The following is a 19,347-nucleotide window of genomic DNA, read 5'->3' on the forward strand; positions in this document are numbered from 1 at the left end:
GTAGAAGATTTTTGTGAAAAACATTCAAATTTCTTTCACTTGTATGTCCAAAGGTAAGTGTTTCCAAACCATAATTGTCTTTTTCTGAATAGACTTGATGTGTTTTGTGGAAACTGTTTTCGAATAAGGAAAGTCTTCAGACTGGGGGCAAAAAAACCTTTCAACATTTTTGCAGTTACGCAAAGAATTGCACGAGGCACTCAGCATATTCAGTTTGGTCAGCAATTCAGCTAGTCCTTTGGCAACTGACTTGTGTTTTATCCCCCATATGGCTCTGTTTTGAAAAGAATTATCTCATTTTCTAGTCATTCTCTTATCTCATCTGCAATATCAATTATCTGACTAAAACCTCTTAAATATGATGCAAATAGGCAGAACTGTTTCTCTTCTGAGTCATAGCTCTGCTTTTGTGCAATTAATTGGGAGATAAAATTAAATTTGAAATAGGAAGTCAGAACTAAAGATGCCCAGTTTAACCATCAGCTCAACTGAACAAAGCTTTGTTTTTCTATTAACAAGCATATAGCATGGTTTTCCTCCAGAGACCCAACGCCAGCAAAAAGGTTTATGTCTCTCTTTCTTAAGAATGCTGTGAAACAGATTTGTTTAGGTCCGTGGCCTGGGGCAGTGGATTGAGCCCTGTCTCTGGAGATCCAAATTTGAATCCTCATCTCTCACTAACTGCTGTGGGACTCTTAGACAGGTAATATGTTTTCCGGGCATCAATTTGCCTACCAAAAATCAATACAAAGGATGTTAGGATTTCTAGAATCTCTTCTGGTATGCCTAAATACTGGCATACGTAAGGTTAGGAATTCAGTGTGGATTGAAGAACTATTGGACTTTTCCCCAAATTTATCAGTGTTATCATTAGGCCCACATCCACGGCCTTAGCTCCCACACCCACCCCACAGAGGTGCCAGGTTCCTTTTCTTTTCTGGCCAAGTCTAGGTCAATTTTTTTCTTAACTCTCTTCCAGAGGGTTGCTTACCTCTTTCTCTTCCCCTTTCATTATATTTACTTCATTTTACTTCTACTTTGAACTCTTTTAGAGCTTACTTGTAGCTTACTTCATCCCTGTGAATGCTGTTAAATCTAGTCATATTTTATATAAATCTTTAATATTTTTCAGTGCTCTATTGCTGCTTTGTTTCAGCTCCTCTTATTTGGTCTTACATTACAGTGTTATTAAGTGTATTTTTAGGGTATTTTTGGTGACTACAGTGCATTGTGACCCAGCCCTTTTTTTTTTTTTTTTTTAATATCCACCTAAGTCTAGGAAGTTACTAGCAGGACTCTTCTTTTAAAGTGTAGCTTTAAAAGCCCAAAATGAATTGAAACAATGTCTATATCTAGAACTGAATAAGCATTTGACTTCCTCACTTAAAGTTTTTTTTCCACTGACTCAGACTGGGGGAAAAAAAAATAAAAAAACATTATGTAGTCATCTAGATCAAAGTCTATTGAGGAGGAGTTGAGGACTATGATACGATACTGTTAGGTGAACAGGCATGTAGCTGGGAGGGACTTCACCAAGATGACAGCTGTGTGTTTCTGAGGCCTTTTTGCTATAGGAACTCAAGTAATTTTTTGAATTAAAAAAAAAAAGCAAATAAAAGAATAGGTTCTCATTGATTATACCTACTTGTGGGCCAAAAGAGCTGGTTATTATCAAACTCAGTCATCATGAATATCATTGTACTTCCTCAAGTACTTTTGGCTTCATTTCCTGTATTTCCTGTTACCTGTTTGATTGCATGGGGAAGTTGGCAGGCTGAGGTCCATCCAGCACAGGGCAGGAAGCATGCAATTCAAAAGGCCACCTAGAGCTGGAAATGGACTCCAGTTCAACGTTAGGTTGTTTCCCTGAGCTTACTTTTGGTTTCTCAAATATTGTGGGTTTTTAAAATCTCCTATTCAAATGCTCTTAATTTTGAAAATGTAAACTACCGTGGAGAAATACAGTCCTCACATCCACTGTCATTTTCACAGTGTCTAATGGGTTTACTAGATAAAAATATTAGTTGTTCTTTAGTCTTCATAATACTTTTCAAATTTCCACTTTTGGTATTGCTTTTCTGGGTCACAAGCAGCAACTTTCAGGGTCTTCTGAAAAACATTTCCTTCTAAGCATAACAACTGATGATAGTTCCCAAAAACAATGTGATTCACCTGGAAAGAAAGGGGATCTGGGAATGAGCCACAGAATGAATTTGACCACCAAAATATAAAGAAACGAAAACTAATTAAAAAAAAGATAATTACATTTTTGATTCCTTAGGAATTCTTCTGAACTAAACAACAATGTGAACACAGCCTTTGGACTGTATTAAACTTGTCTCCATCTCAAACTAACTTCTCTCTTCTTAAAGCTACAAGGCTTTTAAGACTTTTACAACTTCCTCAGGGAGGAAGCAAAAGATTTATTTTCTGATGATGGGTCTGATAACTATATTGTTTAGAGGAAATTATTCCATATGCATTTACTATATTTGATGGATGATGGCTTTCTAATTGATGGTGATCATGAAAAAACAGCCATCACAAAAAGTGAGTCAGTTAATTTTTTAATTAAGTTTATACCTTAGAATGCAAACTTGGGATACAAAGTGCTAGAAATGATGTATTTATTTATAAGCTACCCATCGTAATATCTGATAGTATGTAATGCCTGATGTCCAGAAAATCCAGATGTAATTAGAAAAAAGTCAAAGGTATTTCAGAGGAGTTCTATTTACTGAATATCCTAGAAATAATAGCTTGCTCATGACTTTATAATTTTTTTCACCTATTAATCCTCTCATTTTTTTCCATGACTATGACAAAGATAATCTTAATTATATGTATATTGTTTTGAAATATTTAAAAAAATATACCAAATAGGGGTGACTTCATAATAGTTTATTTTAAAGATGTTCCTACAAAACCATTGTCATCCTTGTAGGGCTTTGGAAATATAATGTTTGAGTATGCTCAAGGTTTTGTAAAGGAGTTGGCCTTGAGCAAAATCATCCTGGATTATCTACAACATTCTGCCAGTGGACTGTAAAGAGGTAATTGAATAACTCGTCCCCAACCTAAGGACACTTGATGAAGAGACCAGTGGTGGAGGGTCATTCCATGTCACAGTACCTAGGAGCTACCTATGAAACAATTTCCTCTTAGGTATCTATAATCCACAGCATTTGGGGTGGGCTGGCCTAGAGAATATCTTTTAAATGCAGATTAGAAATGTATAATTTTAACAATTCATTGGTATTCAGGATCAAAGTCACTGTTACCCTATTTCCTTCTATGAAGCTCTCGATTCCTAATGCTAAAGGGGGAGACATCTTCCTGTTATTCAGTATTTTTCTCCATTTCTTTTTTAAAGACTTAACAAGCTTTGGATGCCTCAGGAGGTTTAGTATGAAAATTACCAAAATACTGAAAAAATAAGGAATACTATTGTCAACATATTAATCTCCATGACATCTAGCAGCATGGAAAGGGGAACTTAAGGTAGAAGGCAGCAGTGTGACATGCTACAAATTCATAGGCACTAACAGGATTGGGAAACATCGAATTTTTGCCATCTTAATTAAATTACTCTCTTTACAAACTGGCTTACCATTTATAGGGACCAAAATTAAGCCTATATAAAAATCAGCTAATGAAGCCTTAAGTTCTCAATGGGGCCAACGCAGTTTATAAATAAGACATATGTGATTTAAGGGCTGCTTACTCCTAAATATTTTCTCACTAGTGTGAATTTTTTTTTCTGGTAACAGATTCATTTCTGGAGATGAAAAATGTGTTCTCATTCTCATCCTTTCTCACCTCTGGCCCCACCTCCAGCTTTCTTTGGCATAAGGTCAAGGAAGCAGAAGGTAATATCTGATAGATGTTTATGGATTTTTCCAACACTATGCAACATAAAATTAGTAACCGGTACACTAGTAATTCCTAATTTTTCTAAATAACTCAATTTTAGTCATTATCACTAAAGAGAAAAAAAATGCCCAGAAGAAATCAAAATATAACAGAGAAGATTGAAAGAGAGGAAGATTGGGAACTATGTTGCTCAAGCCCTGATTTTGACCCCAAGTAGGAAGAAAAATGCCATGAAGGGAGTAGTCACTGGTTGTGAAATCAAAAGAAATGGAGGCACTTCAAGGGCAGGGAGGAGTGCTTACTTTGGGGACAACCCTGAGCAAAATGATGGTCTTCATATACCCAGTGCATTTTGTGGATTTGGTGATTACTTGTTAGTGAGATAATAGAAAATTTAAGAAGGTTGGCCTGAAATTATTTTTGTCACTCCAAGATCTTACACCAAAACTTATGACTTTGTATCTTGTTAAAATAGAATTGGGAAAACCTATCAGGACTTTGAGAGTAAATAGGATATAGCAGGTGTAGTCTGATAAATATTAACAACTGGACCTCTAGAAAAACATCCCTGGATTAGGAGCATGGGTTTACAGAAATCCTCCCATAATGGCTGGTTTCAAGCTACCCGGGTGATGTCACTGAATGTGATGTCGGCAGGTGCACGCAGCACACTGTCAGCTCCTACAAGCAGCGGGGAGCTGCTTCTAACACCTGTTAAGGCCCAGGTCTCTGGCAACGAGGGGGGTGTGTGTGTGTGTGAGAAAAAGTCTCCCTTTATGGAAAGGAGGCAGAATGCTGAAAAGCAGAGTCATACTAAAGTGCAAGGCTCGTAGGAAGCATACTGCTTCTCTCTTTCCCCATATACTCTCCCTAAGGGCTTCTCTGGTAACCAGTGAGAACAAGTTCTAGCCTATAAGCATGATTTTTGGCATTGTTAGTTGACTGAAGTAAATGTTTCTTTAAAAACAAAGATGCTGATAGCCATATAACCAAAGAAATGGGTGGCTTATATTTAAAATAACAGATTTGAAATAAATTTTGTGAAAGAAAAAAAGGACTTGACAATTTGCAAAACTATCCATTTATCTCTCTGTTTGAACTATTACACTGCCTCTTTTGCCACAGACAAATTGAAAGCTTCTGATTGAAGACGTGGACAATGAGAGTTTTATGTCCCATTTAATTGGAAGTTAGATTTGAGATAAAGAAGAGGTACACATATTTTGCTTACCAGTTCTGGATGAAAGACTGATGTTGATTTATGCAGCCATCTTAGCACTTTGTTCCTGTTATCGCAAGGGTGCAGCCTCAGAGCCCCCATATCAGGGACGGGAGCTAAGCACCATTCTCCATGTTTAATAAGTCTTAGCCAGGTGTAATTAAATTGTTGAAGCTGTCAGGAAATGAACAAGGAGAAGGTCACCAGGCAGCAAACACAGGTAGGGGCTTTGCTGAACATTTTCGTTAGCAATGGTCAAGGATATAGGCACTTTGATCAAATGTTTTGTACCCAAATCCCGGTATTGCCACTTTCAATTCTGACAGCATGGGCATATTATTACCATATCTAATTTCATTTTTATCATTTTTAAGTTGGATAGCAATAGGGTGTATCTCAGAGAGTTGAAGTAATGACTGTTAAGTGTCTAGCACACAGTAAGCTTTCAATAAATGTGAGTTGCAGTAATAAAAATTATTGAGTACGGTTAGTATATGTCTACAAATAGAGGTCATTTCAGGTGTTCTGAATCCCAGAGAAGCCTGGTGCCTGAAGTAGTGGAACATTCAAACCATCCATAGCCATTAGGGCTATAAGAAGATCCAAATCACAGTCCTAAATTACTTTGGTGGAAATTATTATGCTTCTTTGTTTAGACTATCTAGATCTAGAGGCATTGTAGGAAAGGTTAAAAAAATCTTTCTTAAGGCTAAAAAACGTTTCTATTGTAAGAAAGGTTAAAACTCTTTCTATGCTGATAGCCAAAAGAGTCGTCAGGTTCTGCTCTACCAGCATCCCCTAGTTCATAAGAACTACTCTTGGAGAAGTCCAGCTTTGGGGAGTTGCCAACGTCTAAATCAGGTAATGGAACCATGTTTTCAGTTTTTATAAGTATTTTATCCAGTTATTTACACCCTAGTACTATCTGCCTGGTCAATTTATTCTAAGTCTGTGGGTCTGTGGGAAGTTTGTTGTTTTGCACCAATGTGAACATAAAAAAAAATAGACTGCTGGTAAAATTTATCTAAATGCTTTTACCTACTGAATCATTTGTAATGTAATTGAGATTTAACTTAGATTATCAAGTATGTCATTGAGTTAGACCTCACCACTCAAAGGGTAGGCTCTGGCCCAACATCAGCATCCACCTGGGAGCTAGTTGGAACAGCTGAATCTCAGCCTCTTGAACCTCTTGAATCAGAAATGAACCTCTTGAATCAGAAATCTGTATTGTAACAAACTTTCCAGGTGATTTGTGTGCACATTAAAATTTGAGAAGCATGGTCTTATGTCATAATATAAGGAAGTTATGTGGCTACTAAGAGAAGCTAGACATTACCTTTAAAAGGGACATCTCAGCTGGTTGAAAAGTTAATAGCTAAGGAGACTTTTTAGGTAAAGTGAAGGATAAGGCTTGGTGGTTGAATCCTCGGGCTTTATTCCTTTTGAGCTTTTTTTTGGATGAATGCTATAAACTGGCTTGGTATTAAGCTTCGTTAATTCTGCCAAAATAAGTTACCTTCCTCCAAGTCCCTTTACTTTTTATTATTCAAACAAACTACAAGCTTAAAATGAGTAACAAGACAAGGGAGACGGGGTTTGTGGAAAGCAGGGGCTGCATATTCATACTTTCGCCTCCCAGCATCCCCTTGAGAAACTCAGCGGTTATCCAGACCACAACTTGGGTCTTCAGATAAAATACTGGTTAATCAGGCACAGAAAAGCACGAGAAGAATGAGTCTTGAAGGGCTGAATGAAATAATACTTTACTTTCATATAATTTGGACTACTTGTAGTTTTATTTTGTAATTTATGACTTTATTTCCTCTTTGAATTGTTAATATGAGTTGTATCTTTCAAATGATTTTTGACACTTTTCTCGTCCCTCTGCCTCCTTTCTTTCCTAATTAAGAGTTCCCTCAGCCTCAAGTTTACAATCCATAGCTGAATTATAGCAACAGAGAAGACAAAAGTATCTTTTCAGCTTTGAATTAAGAGGTAGAGAGGAGATGTGCTCAGAAATAGAAGCAATATCTCTAAGTCGAAGAAAACAGGTAAGCCGAGGGAAGCCTAGATTCTCATCACAAAATAATTTCTTTACCAAAGAGTGATCTACAACTTGAGGATGCTGAGTTTTACTCATGGATTGATGTTTTTATGAGTTTTATTTGGCATTGAAACCAATAATATCTGCACAGAATGAGAATTGGTGGGGAACATTTGCTGAAGAGGGAGGTGCCATCACTCAGAACTCACCTCCAGCTCTGCAGAGTCCCTGCTCTGTTCTCCCTGGCCCTCCTTCCTCCCCTAACCATTGTGCTCTGAGTTTGTCAGAGATTTGCTAAAGGGTTTTCCACCATGGATCATGGATTATGTAATTTGCATGACTCCCTCAATATGTAGGAGAATGGGGAAGAGGGGACTGAATCAGAATAAAATGTCTCCCTTAGATTATTTAAAAATATGCTCTGCCTTTATTTCCTTTATTTTTTTATCTTTAGATGTAAGTTTTTTCACATTTTTTGTCTTTATTATCATAACAGTGAACATCTGCAGAGCACTGAGTGTTAAATATTGTTCTACATGCTTCATCTGTATGACATAATTTGATCCTCAAACCTGATTTAGGGGTAGGTGCTGTTATAACTGCTATTTACCTAAAGGTTAAAGGATTTGCAAAGGTAACACACTTGAAAGTGACAGAGCCAGAACTGGGTCCCTGGTAGGTGGACTTCAGTACTCATAGATTTACTCCCGTGGTCACTAACTTTACATTTAGCGGCAGGCTGTCTTAACAGCAACCTTACGATCATGTAAAAATTTACACATTAATTATTGTTTGTACAGCAAAAATAAATTTTTCAAGTGAGTGGTAAATGTGCACTTATCAGGTATACTTGCTCCATCTATCAACCTTGTCTATGATGAGAGAGGAAACCCAGCCCCACGTACCTTGCTGCTCGCATCACAGTCTTCCAAAGTGGCTATGGTGTTTTCAATGGAAATGCACTTGCCCAAGGCCACATTAATAAGCTAGGGAACAAAATATAAAATATGCATTAAGAAAAAATATTTTAAAGTAGAACAAGACATTCAGAAAGCACAGACTATAAAACTATAATAAGGTTAGAAGATAGTTAAGTTGATAGCTTAGCATTACTTAGCACTATACGGTTTTATTGGTTGCTATCTCTAACAGAGACATAATGTAATCTTGCTAAAGTACAGCTTCAATCTGTCAATTTAGGCCTATGATTCAGCCACAGAGCCAACAAACAGAAGCTTTTAATTAACCCTTGCCTGGAATGCTGAATAGGGAATAAGCAAAAGGTAGCATGAAAAGTAGTTATTTTCTTGTCTCAAGTTTTTCTGATGCATACATTAAAAGTCAATGCATAGACTTGCAATTTAATCAAACCAACAGTTACAGGCTCTGTTCCCTGGCTGACCCCTTCAAGCTATTTCACTGCTTAGGCACTGAATCATAGATAAATTGAGTCCTTCAAAGAACAGCAGATTCCAGCTGATTCTCTGTCAGAATCTTCCTAATGACTCAGGCAAGCTACAATTCATCACAGGAAAGTCATGAAAGCTAATACAGAGCCAAACTTAAAGGCACTATCTGGCAGGCCCCCAGGTTTTTAATGGATTTGCAGGGTCAAATATGGAGGCAGCTTTCTATAAGTCACCATTTAATGCAGAAAAATGTTGATTCCCTTGCCCCCTTTGACATCTTGGGTAAGGCTAACGAGCTGGTGAGTTAATAGTGCAATTTAGACTTCTTAGATTCCTAGAAGAGCTGTGTAGAGTCAAGTCTACACTCAGGAAAGCCTTCTGAGCTGCGAGGTTGTGAAGTCTTTGTTGGCAAGGTCACTATTTATGCCCCATCCTGTTCTGTGGTGCCCAACACAGAGCTCTAACTCTGGGGTATTGCAAGATACAGCTGTGTAGCTCAGAGCTGTAAGCCTTCATAACAAGGTGCTCACTTTTACATGCATAGCTTAGCTTGCAAGAAAGTCAGGGGCATCTTCAGGGACCAGAAAATGAAACAAAACAAAGCCCTTCAGCAAGTGGGGAAATGGCAAATGCTGGTAGGCAAGGGACCAACATTGTAAGAACAGGAGAAAAAATAAGAGTGAGCGAGAGAGTTGGAACTGCAGTCTTCCACATAAAGATGGACGACTAAAAAATTAGACCCTCAGTAGAACAATGTCCCAGGAAAAACAATTTACCCCGTAGGTAGCACAGGGAGACAACGGGGAAACTAGAGTCTCCCTTGGGAATCTGAACCTTACATGGACCTTCATTTGGGTTTGAGATGCAAGTTTATACTACTTCCATTGGATAGGAACTTTGACAGACATAAAAATAGTACCAGGTTGAGGGCGTCTGGGTGGCTCAGTTGGTTAAGCGCCTGCCTTTGACTCAGGTCATGATCCCAGGGTCCTAGGATCCAGCCCCACAACTGCCCAATTCCAAGCCCCACAGCAAAGGGCTCATGCTCAGTGGGGAGTCTGCTTCTCCCTCTCCCCCATCCCTCTGCTCCCCTCACCCCACCCCCACCTCACTCATGCCCTCTCGTGCTCTCTCTCAAATAAATAAATAAAATCTTAGAAAAAAAATAGTACCAGGTTGGTTACTTCTGGGGTGGCTGGCAGGTAAAACAACTCTAGAAGGACAGAATTTCCATCAGAAATCTTCAAAGAAAACTCTATTCACAATGTAGAGTGACAAATGTGGGAGGAGACAATCCACCATTAGGAAATGGAGCAGTCAGGACGCACAGAAAGAATCAACTTTAGAGAAGCGATTTAATAGAAATGCATGAAAGAAGGATAATCCTGGAGATTAAAGAAAGGAAATGTGCTCCAATTGCTCTCTGGATTTTAACAGAGATAAGTATAAACTTCTGTATTTGTGGATTACTCAGAAAATATTCTGTCTTCCCACGCGTTTGGAAAACTGGCTTCAATACAGCCAAAGAGGTTGTATAGCTCCAGAACCTCGCAGAACCTCCAGTACGTTAATGTTTAGCTCTCTGCTATAAGAGGGAGTTGAAGCATGAGTGTCTGCCAAATATATTTGGCCCTGGGATCCTATTTCTGGCAGCACAACTAACATTGCCCAGAGCAGTGTAGGGAACTCCTGGTTTAACCGATTTTTTTTTGTATTTATTTTGTACAGTCCCTTCTGCCAAGCATGGAAAAGCATTAGATGGAAGGAAAAAATTTTTCTTTCCCTTGCTTTCCGCTCCCCTGCTTTCTCTGAAGATTTGTTTTCCTTCCTCCCTATCAGAAATTTCTGGAGAAACTGCTTTTCTTCACATAGAAATGATTTATGAAGTCCTAAGGAGTTGTTTTTCTTTATCTTATTATGAATGGTTTTAAAAATGGAATCCTCATTTTATTTTCAAGGAATTGTATTTATGCTTTTATTGTAAACCACTTCAATCTTTTTTAAAAAATCAGGCAGTCTATACATTTTAAATTACCCATTTTGAATTATTTCACTTTCCAATTTAGGAGGTGGAGTTCCCCACAGTTCATCACAGAATTACTAAACATTGGGCTACAGGCTATTTGCTAAGCATCTAATCCAATATAAAGACACATTATTAGTGAGGTTCTTTCACTCATTAAATATTTTTGGTTCAAAAAGGTATGATATGTTCTTATAAAAAAAGAAAAGGAAACAAAAAAATCTTGCGCTGTAAATCCTAATAGGATTGAAAGAAGGGAAAATGTGGAGCAAATGACAAAAAGTTGTAGAGTTTATTTTCTTGGGACTTTTCAAAACTGTCTGTCCAAAATAATTGTCACGTTAATCTTCGTCTGAAATGTCTGGAAAAAGATCTTTTTTAAAACTGGTAATAATGCTCCCTACCGGTTATTTAAGAAGGGAACAAATGATACCTTGATTATAATTTGTCCAAGGAAAGCAACAAATAGAATTTAAAAAATCATTTAAAAATATTTTCTGCATTTTAATATATTATAGCTCAGGCATCAGCAGAAAGCTGTTACAGGAGAGCTCTTCAGAAATTTCATGGGAACTCATACACAAGTTAACCTCACAGGGGAAGCAAAAGGTAGTTTTTTAGTTCCCTCTGGTGGTTAAAGTTCAGTAATGCTCTTGCTGAGATCCTGTGTTAGGAAAAAAAATTACTATGCTGAGAATTTCTTTTTTTTCTTACTCAGGAGTTAGAATTAAAATATATATATATAAAAGTTTATTTTACAGACACATTATTTGAACAGTGTATAAATCCGGGCTATTCTTCCTAACAAGTTACCTAGAAAAAAAACACCAGGTCAAGAACTACCAGAAATAGCTGCTATTCTATTTTGACCTATAAAAATGACAATTTTATACTACATTATGTTACATACAAACAGGTCACATATATTAGTTTGTCAGTTGAATTTTTATGTTTCCTTTCTTTCATACTCTTCCAGAATCTCCCCTATATGGTCGAGGAGAATGGCTTTACTAAGTCCTTGTCATCAGGAAATTTCCCAGGCAGAGAGTGAGAGTGATTGGTTTGTAAAATTCACTTTCTAGGGAGAACTGAACAAACATGGCCTAAAACAACAGGCTTACAAGTGATGGTCAACTCTGAGAACCTCTTTCATGAAGAAAAAGAAAATTCTTAAAGAAAATGAAATAATGCCTGGAATATTTATAAATAAAAAATAAATGAGAAAACAATAAAACAGATTAAAAATATGCATGACTGGGGAAGAGCTCTAGGTCAAGGCTTGACTAATAACTTCTAAACCTACTCTATGGTAAATATCCTCATGTCTTGCCATCCTCTTCAAATTAAGCCCCACCCCCAGAATGGGTTTGAAATGGCTTTCATCCAGGTTCTCTGCTTTCTTGCTTTAGTTCTTAGCTTTGTACTCCATCCAATCTGTTTAGCTTGGTTTCTTCCCTTTTGGCACATTACATTGTGCCCTGGAATTTTTTGTCATCATTTGATGATTTCTTTTATTTTCAACCTGTGTTTGAAATCTGTAAAAATCTAATTAAATCATGTTGTTGCATTGCTTAACCTTACTCAATAACCTCCTTTTACATTTGGGGGGGAAAGAAAGGAAAGAAAGAAAGAAAGAAAGAAAGAAAGAAAAAGAAAGAAAGAAAGAAAGAAAGAAAAAGAAAGAAAGAAAGAAAGAAAGAAAGAAAAAGAAAGAAAGAAAGAAAGAAAAAGAAAGAAAGAAAAGAAAGAAAGAAAGAAAGAAAGAAAAGAAAGAAAGAAAGAAAGAAAAAGAAAGAAAGAAAGGAAGGAAGGAAGGAAGGAAGGAAAGAGAGAAAGAAAAAGGAAGGAAGGAAGGAAGGAAGGAAGGAAGGAAGGATCCTTACTCTGCCTTCAAGGACCTATGTAACATGACTCTTCCTCCCTCCTCCCCTTCATTTGGTGCCATTCTTCTCTCCTTCGCACCTTGACAACATTCATTCTCCTTGGCAGTTCTTGAATGCCTGGATAGTCATCTATCTTAGAGTTTTTGCACCAAGGGAGTCCTCTGCCTAAGACTCGATCCTTTAGAGCTTGGCTGACACTTGTCTTCCAGGCCTAGGCTTCAACATCTCTTCAGGGTTGAATACTCTAGCTTAGAAGGAGTCATCACTTGTGACCAGTTCCCTAAATGAGAGCCATTCTATTTTTTATTTAAACGTTACATACTTGTACATTGTTTTCCCTACTCAACTTCAAGCTCCACAAACAGGAATCAAGTCTGCTTTATACATCACCCTATAATCCAATTCTGAAATGCTGTCTGGCTTATCGATACCCAGTAGGTATTGGCTGAAGTAATCAATGAACATGGCTGCTTAAAAGCCTCCCTCAAGTTCACCTATATTTAACCCTTAACCGTGCTCTGTCTCATCTGCACTCATACTTAGTATTTACATATAATGTAATTCATTCTTTTCCACGCATTTTCAAGAGTTTTTAAACTTTATTTTTACGGAGTCAGAATGTAATTGCTGCTTGAACTTACCACACCATTAGCCCTCACAATGGGAGCCTTTAGATCAGGAAAAACATTCTCCAAGTACCATTTGAAACCTTTGCATTTTAGTTTCTTTCGAAGTTCCTGTTGTTCGGTGAGGTTTCCAACATCTAACCCTTGGTCTATGAGGTGGTCCCCATGGCCATAGAATAGCTCCTTGTACTCATCAAGCCAGACCTCAGCAACCCGCACCAAGTTCCGCTCTACTGTCTTCATCCGGTCTTTGGGGAAGGAGTATGGATTGTCATTTCTGAATATGTGGCCCACTCGGGAACAGGGAATGATCTCAATTTCACCACCACACATCCACACCTGGATGATAATAAACATCAATTATCAAATGATGTCTGCAAATCATGGGCAGTTATCAATGACAAGGAATGACCTGGTGACCACTCTCTCCTCCCCCCAGTCTGAAGTAGTTTTTTTTCCATTAGTTTCAAATTAAACTCAACAGGTTTATTTAGTTTTGTACATTGCTGTGGACCATTTTAGGATTCGTAAAACATGTTTTTTTATTCCCTACCCATCAATGTACATCTTCTTATTTTATAAAGAAATTCTCACTGAATTGCAAAGTATAAAATATGGAATATGGATTCCTGTTTTGGTTGGATCAGGGAAAGGAGTGTATATTTCCATGTTTTCAACTTTCCCTTCTCATCTTGGGATGACCCATATGGCTTATGGAGCACAACTTGAAAATGAGCTCGAAGTAATAGCCCTTTTACTATATACCACCCCACTCCTCAGGAAAGCAGTTGCCTTTTGGATTCTCTTTACTCTGGCTGCTGCCAAGGCTTTCTTAGCTGTTGATCAATGACTATAAATACCCAGAACTGTCTGAGATGTCCAAAGTTGGTGCACCATTGCCTGTTGTACTTCTGTCTATCTAACATGACCCATTACTGAATGATTTCATTACTTCCGATATACTAGAAAAACGTTCCCAGAGATATTTTGTGTGAAGCATGAATCCCACAGCATTTATACAGAATGGCAAGATGTTATTTCTCCCAAGTCACATGTAGAAAAAGGACTATAAAATACTAGGGAATTCTAATAAATTTCATGAGAGCTATTGATTCTTCCAAATTTAATCTGGGATATAAAAACATTAATCTAGAGGCCCTTAAATTTCTGTGGAATTTCCTCCCTGAGGCAGTCCCATATCTCATTATATATTAGTAAAAAGAAACCAAATGATAAGGTCTTAATTGTAGAGAGGATTTGAGGACCACTTGGTAATACCTTGAATGAAAGCTCCATATTTTCTCCACCCCAGACATCAAGCCCAGGGTCGTATGTTCCAAGTTCAAAAAAGTAATTTTTATCAATAGAAAACAATCCACCTGCCATGACGGGGCACCTACAAAAAGAAATGTTTGATATTTTAAGCTTGCATGTCTTGGGAATTCAACGTTTCGAGTGGGTCCCTGTGCAGTTGTGATGGAGTTAAGAGATATTTTAAAATAGCTACCAAGCACGGGAAGGTCTTGGAATGGAGTCACAAATAGCACTGAAGTCATCAGTTCCCTAGTTAATGGTGGCAAAGCTTGATTAGGGTCAGCAAAGATGGGGCCTGGAAGTAGGATTCTTATTTGCCCTTTACTCTCTGACACAAACTCTCCAGATAGGTTATTATTTTTTTCCACGCAGAACGTTGCCTCTTTAATCACCAGGCATCCCTCCACGCCCCTCCCCTCTAGAACCCTCAGTTTGTTTCTCAGAGTCCATAGTCTCTCATGGTTCTTCTCCTCCTCCGATTTCCCCCCCTTCATTCTTACCCTCCTGCTATCTTCTTCTCCTTCTTCTTCTCCTTCTTCTTCTCCTTCTTCTTCTCCTTCTTCTTCTCCTTCTTCTTCTTCTTCTTCTTCTTCTTCTTCTTCTTCTTCTTCTTCTTCTTCTTCTTCTTCTTTTTGTTAACATATAATGTATTATTTGTTTCAGAGGTACAGGTCTGGGTATGTGCTGTGGTGAGCGCTGTGAATTGTGTAAGACTGTTGAATCACAGACTTGTACCTCTGATAGGTTATTTTTAACAATGCCTATTTAATTGTACTAAAGGAGTACCAGGCACTGTTGTAAGTATTATGTATGTAATTATCTCAGACTTTATGAAAATCCTGCAAGTATGTACCATTAAGAAACCAGAGCACAGAAACGGTTAGGAACTTTCCCAAGGTCACAGATTAGTAAGATGTACTTCGGGTGTTCAGTTTAGGTGGTCTAGTTTGACTCTATGATCTCTCACTCCACTCTACTGCCTCAACTGTAGACAGATTTTTATTGACAGCTTATTATGTGGCAAGCACTTTTTAAAGCATGTTATATAATAGGATTTAATTCTTAGATAATAGAGGTAGCTCCTTCTATTAGTCTTAATGCAGAAACAAAACAAAACAAAACAAAACAAAAAATGAGGACACAGAGATTCAGAGAGGTTAAGTGACTTTTTAAAGCTCACACCATTAGGAAGTAATCAAATTGAGATTTATATCCAAAGAGTCAGACTCCAGAGCGTTCGCGACTGTTATAGATTATGGGGGATAGAAACTACACTTGAATCAGCAACTAGACAAGGCAGCAATCCCTTCCCATGGTGGTTACCATTGAGCCAGTGGAAAGGTTTGTGTGGAAAGCCTGTCTTGTGTTTAGGGTACAAAGCAATGTCAAGGATAAGGTAATTCTTGCCCCACACCTACTTCCCTACCCCCATCATTTATGTACATATTCTGTCTGATTGCCCAATGTCCTTTCTAGTCCATCCAGAATGCATTGTCTTCCTAATGTTATGTGGAATATAATCTGAACTCAATCACTACATTAACTCTCAAAATGGGAGTCTAAAAAAGGCAAAGAGGTTCTTTAGATGTGGGATCAGCGTAAGTGTGTTAAATGCAGGCAGATATGGGTTTGAGTCCCAATTTGTTCTTTTACCAGATGTATATCCCAGGGAAAATTACTTCTTTTAGGCTCAATTTCCTCATCTCCACAATGACAATACTACCACCTCTCTCCTAGGGTTAGAGAGAGACTTAAATGCACAGTGTTTAATAAATGATTGTACTTCTATTTGACTTGCTAGGAATATCAACTCTGACGGCATCATACCTAGCAAGGGATGAGGCATGCAGTATTGAGGGTTAAGTTCTGAGAAATAATGTTACAACGCACAGTCTGGGCTGGGGCTTTCTCTTGACACTTGTCTGCTCAAGTTCTCTCTCCAACTGGGAAGGCTTTGGGGACCCCTGTTGCTCTGCCTGAGGCTGGCTGCATGCTTATCCTGCAGGTCTAGACTCTGGGGGAAGTGTTCACTTTGGCTTCAGGTCTAAACTGTGATCTTCAATCCAGCTTCTCCAGCAATAAAGCCCCTCTTTTAATTCATATCCACCTTCTGTATCTATTTCTCAATTCATTCACAGAATTTGGCTCCCATGGGAAGGGTAGGATTCGAATTGAAAAGAAAATCCAAATGGTAGCTATTATTACAATAATATTTTTACCACTATTATTTTTTTTTATTTTTTTATTTTATTTTTTTTAAAGATTTTATTTATTTATTTGAGAGAGAGAGAATGAGAGATAGAGAGCATGAGAGGGAAGAGGGTCAGAGGGAGAAGCAGACTCCCTGCAGAGCAGGGAACCCGATGCGGGACTCGATCCCGGGACTCCAGGATCATGACCTGAGCTGAAGGCAGTCGCTCAACCAACTGAGCCACCCAGGCGCCCCACCACTATTATTTACTCTTCTCATTTTTACTCATGTTGGCTTTAACATTATATGTGTTCATACAGCATTTATGCAGCATATTCACTTAGTTTATATTTCTTACATTGTCTATCCCAGGGAACAGGAATAGTGTTAGTGAATTTCCCTGGGTTCAGGACTGAATAAGTTGCACTTAACCATTTAAAAAATGAGGTTTGGTAGTGGGAAAGTAATATCTTAGGAAAACTTTGCTTTTGATCATCTATTGGCTAAAGCTGTAATTCTTGATGGTCTACAGAATGACAGGAAATACTTGTTTTGTGGAATTGTTTCCTATGCCTTTATAAAAAGATACACGATTGCTTTCCAATCTTAAATTTCACACACTTACCTTATTATATCTGTTTCTTTAATTCTGTTTTTTGCAACAACGTCTGGAGGAATTGTTCTCCAACCAAAGTTCATGGGCCACACAAAGATGCCTCTTTGAAAGTTGTCCACTGTCATGTAACTAATCCAGGAAAGAAACAAAAGTGCTACCTGAGATCATACACATATACTTAAGCAACCTGACACCATGTCTTGTTCAAATGAATGAAACAAGTTCTTACACAAATGATTTTAGATTATCACAAACTTTTTAATAACATTTCAAGCAAATTTATGAGTACAATTTAACATTAGTGACTAACTGGCTTGATTGCTAGTTTTTAACTTATACTTTATTTTAATAATGTTCTGACTATTTTTGAGGGAAAAACAATTTAGGAGCTTATGTATTATTTCCCACTAAAAGAGGAACTAATCTTAAGGAAGATAAATATTTTCTGGGTTCAGGTACAGCTGAATAGAAAGAGGAAAGAACAGGACACTGAGTATTAGGATTTATTGCTATTAAGAGTTAAGCATTTTGATGATCAAATAAATTACTGGATTGACCTTCTCTGATCCCAAGATATCTATTATGTGTTTCCATTTATTTAAATTGATGCACTGTGTATTTCTTAGATTTGCAAAAATGTGCATTTTAGGAATATGACCAGTACTTTCTGCTGCTGTTAAAGACTCGCTTAGAAGTATCTTGTGGAATATGACAGTATTACCTCATATCCTTATCATTGATGACTTCAATTACTGGACAGGCTACTTTCTTTCTACTTAAATAAACCCTTTCCAGAAGAGGTTCCAACCAACCAATGTTACATTCCACGTGAGAATCCAAGAATGTCAACACATCACCTAGAGAGCCAGAAAAAAAAAAATCATTTGAAAATGTGATACACTGAATGTATGTACTTCATGTTCAAAGGTTTTGGGGATTGCTCCAGAAAGGTGATTATAAGGGCAGTAGTCTTCTCATTGAATTCCTGGTCCCTATAATTTCATCCTATAATGAAATAAAATAAATTTTGTTTCTAGAAGTCCTATGGGACAAGCATCATTTCTGTTTGTGAAAAATTGATAAGCCACTTAGAATGGATAGCCAAGACTTTGAAGGGAATCCTTAGTAGTAAAGGCTTTGTCTCTTCTAAGGAGGGTGGGTCGCATTAACCTGGGGTGGGGGTGTGTGGACCAGGTAGAGTTTGATATTCCAAGGTGGGCCTTAGGAATGATGAAGAGGAGAAATCATTCTGCATAACAAGGGTGAAAACAAATAAAAAAGGAAGAATCAGCAAGGCTAGAAGGTAGTGTCAAAAGTGTTACAGGGATGGGGAGGGAGAATAGGGAATAGTTTAATGGGTATAGAGTTTTAGTTTTGCAAGATGAAAAGCGTTCTGGGGATTGGTTGCACAACTGTGTGAATACACTTCAGAGTACTGGACTATGCACTGAAGAAATAATTAAGATGGTAAATTTTATGTTACGCATATTTTGTTGCAATAAAAAATCAAAGACGTGCAGGAGAAAAAAAAGAAAAAAGAAAAAAAACTTGGAGGCCAAAAAATAATCACTAAAAATTCTTTTTTTCCTATTAGTTGTGTGAAGTAACACTCTCTTCCCAATAAAAATCTCCATAGCATCGACATTGTTCCAAATGATTTTATACAAATGGAGTGTGTGTGTGTGTGTGTGTGTGTGTGTGTGTGTGTGTGTGTGTGAAGATTAACAAATAACCTGAGGAATTGGGGCTATGGCCAAAATCCTGTATGTGTCCTTTCAGGCCCAACCATTGGCCCATTACAAAGGCTTTCCCTGGCAGGTCCTCATGGCTGGAGGCTGCCCTCTCACACCAGACGTGGTCTGCAGCCAGCGCACCACAGCCTCTGAAGGGACTTGCAGTCAAGAGCTCAGGCCCTCCCTCTCCCTCAGTGGACGTGCTTTCAGCATAGCTTCAGTCCTAGCTCAGTTTCCTCCATCGGAGGCCTCGTTCAGGCTAAGATCTCCGTCTCACCGCATGGGAGGTGGGGAGGTCGCCAGGACCTTTTCCTCCATCTGACTCAGCTTTCAGCACTTTCCCACTCGGAGGCTTCTCCTTTTTCTCACCCTTGGCCGCAGGCTGTAGAACAGGAGGAGCCATTTGTTCTGGG

At 38.0% G+C, this 19,347-nt stretch overlaps 1 protein-coding gene across 1 annotated transcript in view; it reads right to left on the reverse strand.

The window, feature by feature from the left end:
- Positions 1 to 2,031: 2,031 nt before the first annotated feature.
- GALNT5 (polypeptide N-acetylgalactosaminyltransferase 5) overlaps positions 2,032 to 19,347 on the reverse strand; it is a 41,988-nt gene continuing 24,672 nt past the window's right edge. Inside the window, exons 4-10 of the mRNA XM_025854374.2 lie at positions 17,923 to 18,058; positions 17,211 to 17,330; positions 14,359 to 14,476; positions 13,096 to 13,419; positions 8,045 to 8,125; positions 5,105 to 5,266; positions 2,032 to 2,172 (exon numbers count right to left, since the gene is read on the reverse strand). Of these exons, the coding sequence (XP_025710159.2) occupies positions 2,032 to 2,172; positions 5,105 to 5,266; positions 8,045 to 8,125; positions 13,096 to 13,419; positions 14,359 to 14,476; positions 17,211 to 17,330; positions 17,923 to 18,058 (1,082 nt within the window). The remainder of the gene's footprint in view (positions 2,173 to 5,104; positions 5,267 to 8,044; positions 8,126 to 13,095; positions 13,420 to 14,358; positions 14,477 to 17,210; positions 17,331 to 17,922; positions 18,059 to 19,347) is intronic.

This window comes from Callorhinus ursinus, unplaced genomic scaffold (genome assembly GCF_003265705.2).
Source record: "Callorhinus ursinus isolate GAN/ISIS: 27379988/994484 unplaced genomic scaffold, GSC_fseal_2.0 scaffold2, whole genome shotgun sequence".
Classification (NCBI taxonomy): domain Eukaryota; kingdom Metazoa; phylum Chordata; class Mammalia; order Carnivora; family Otariidae; genus Callorhinus; species Callorhinus ursinus.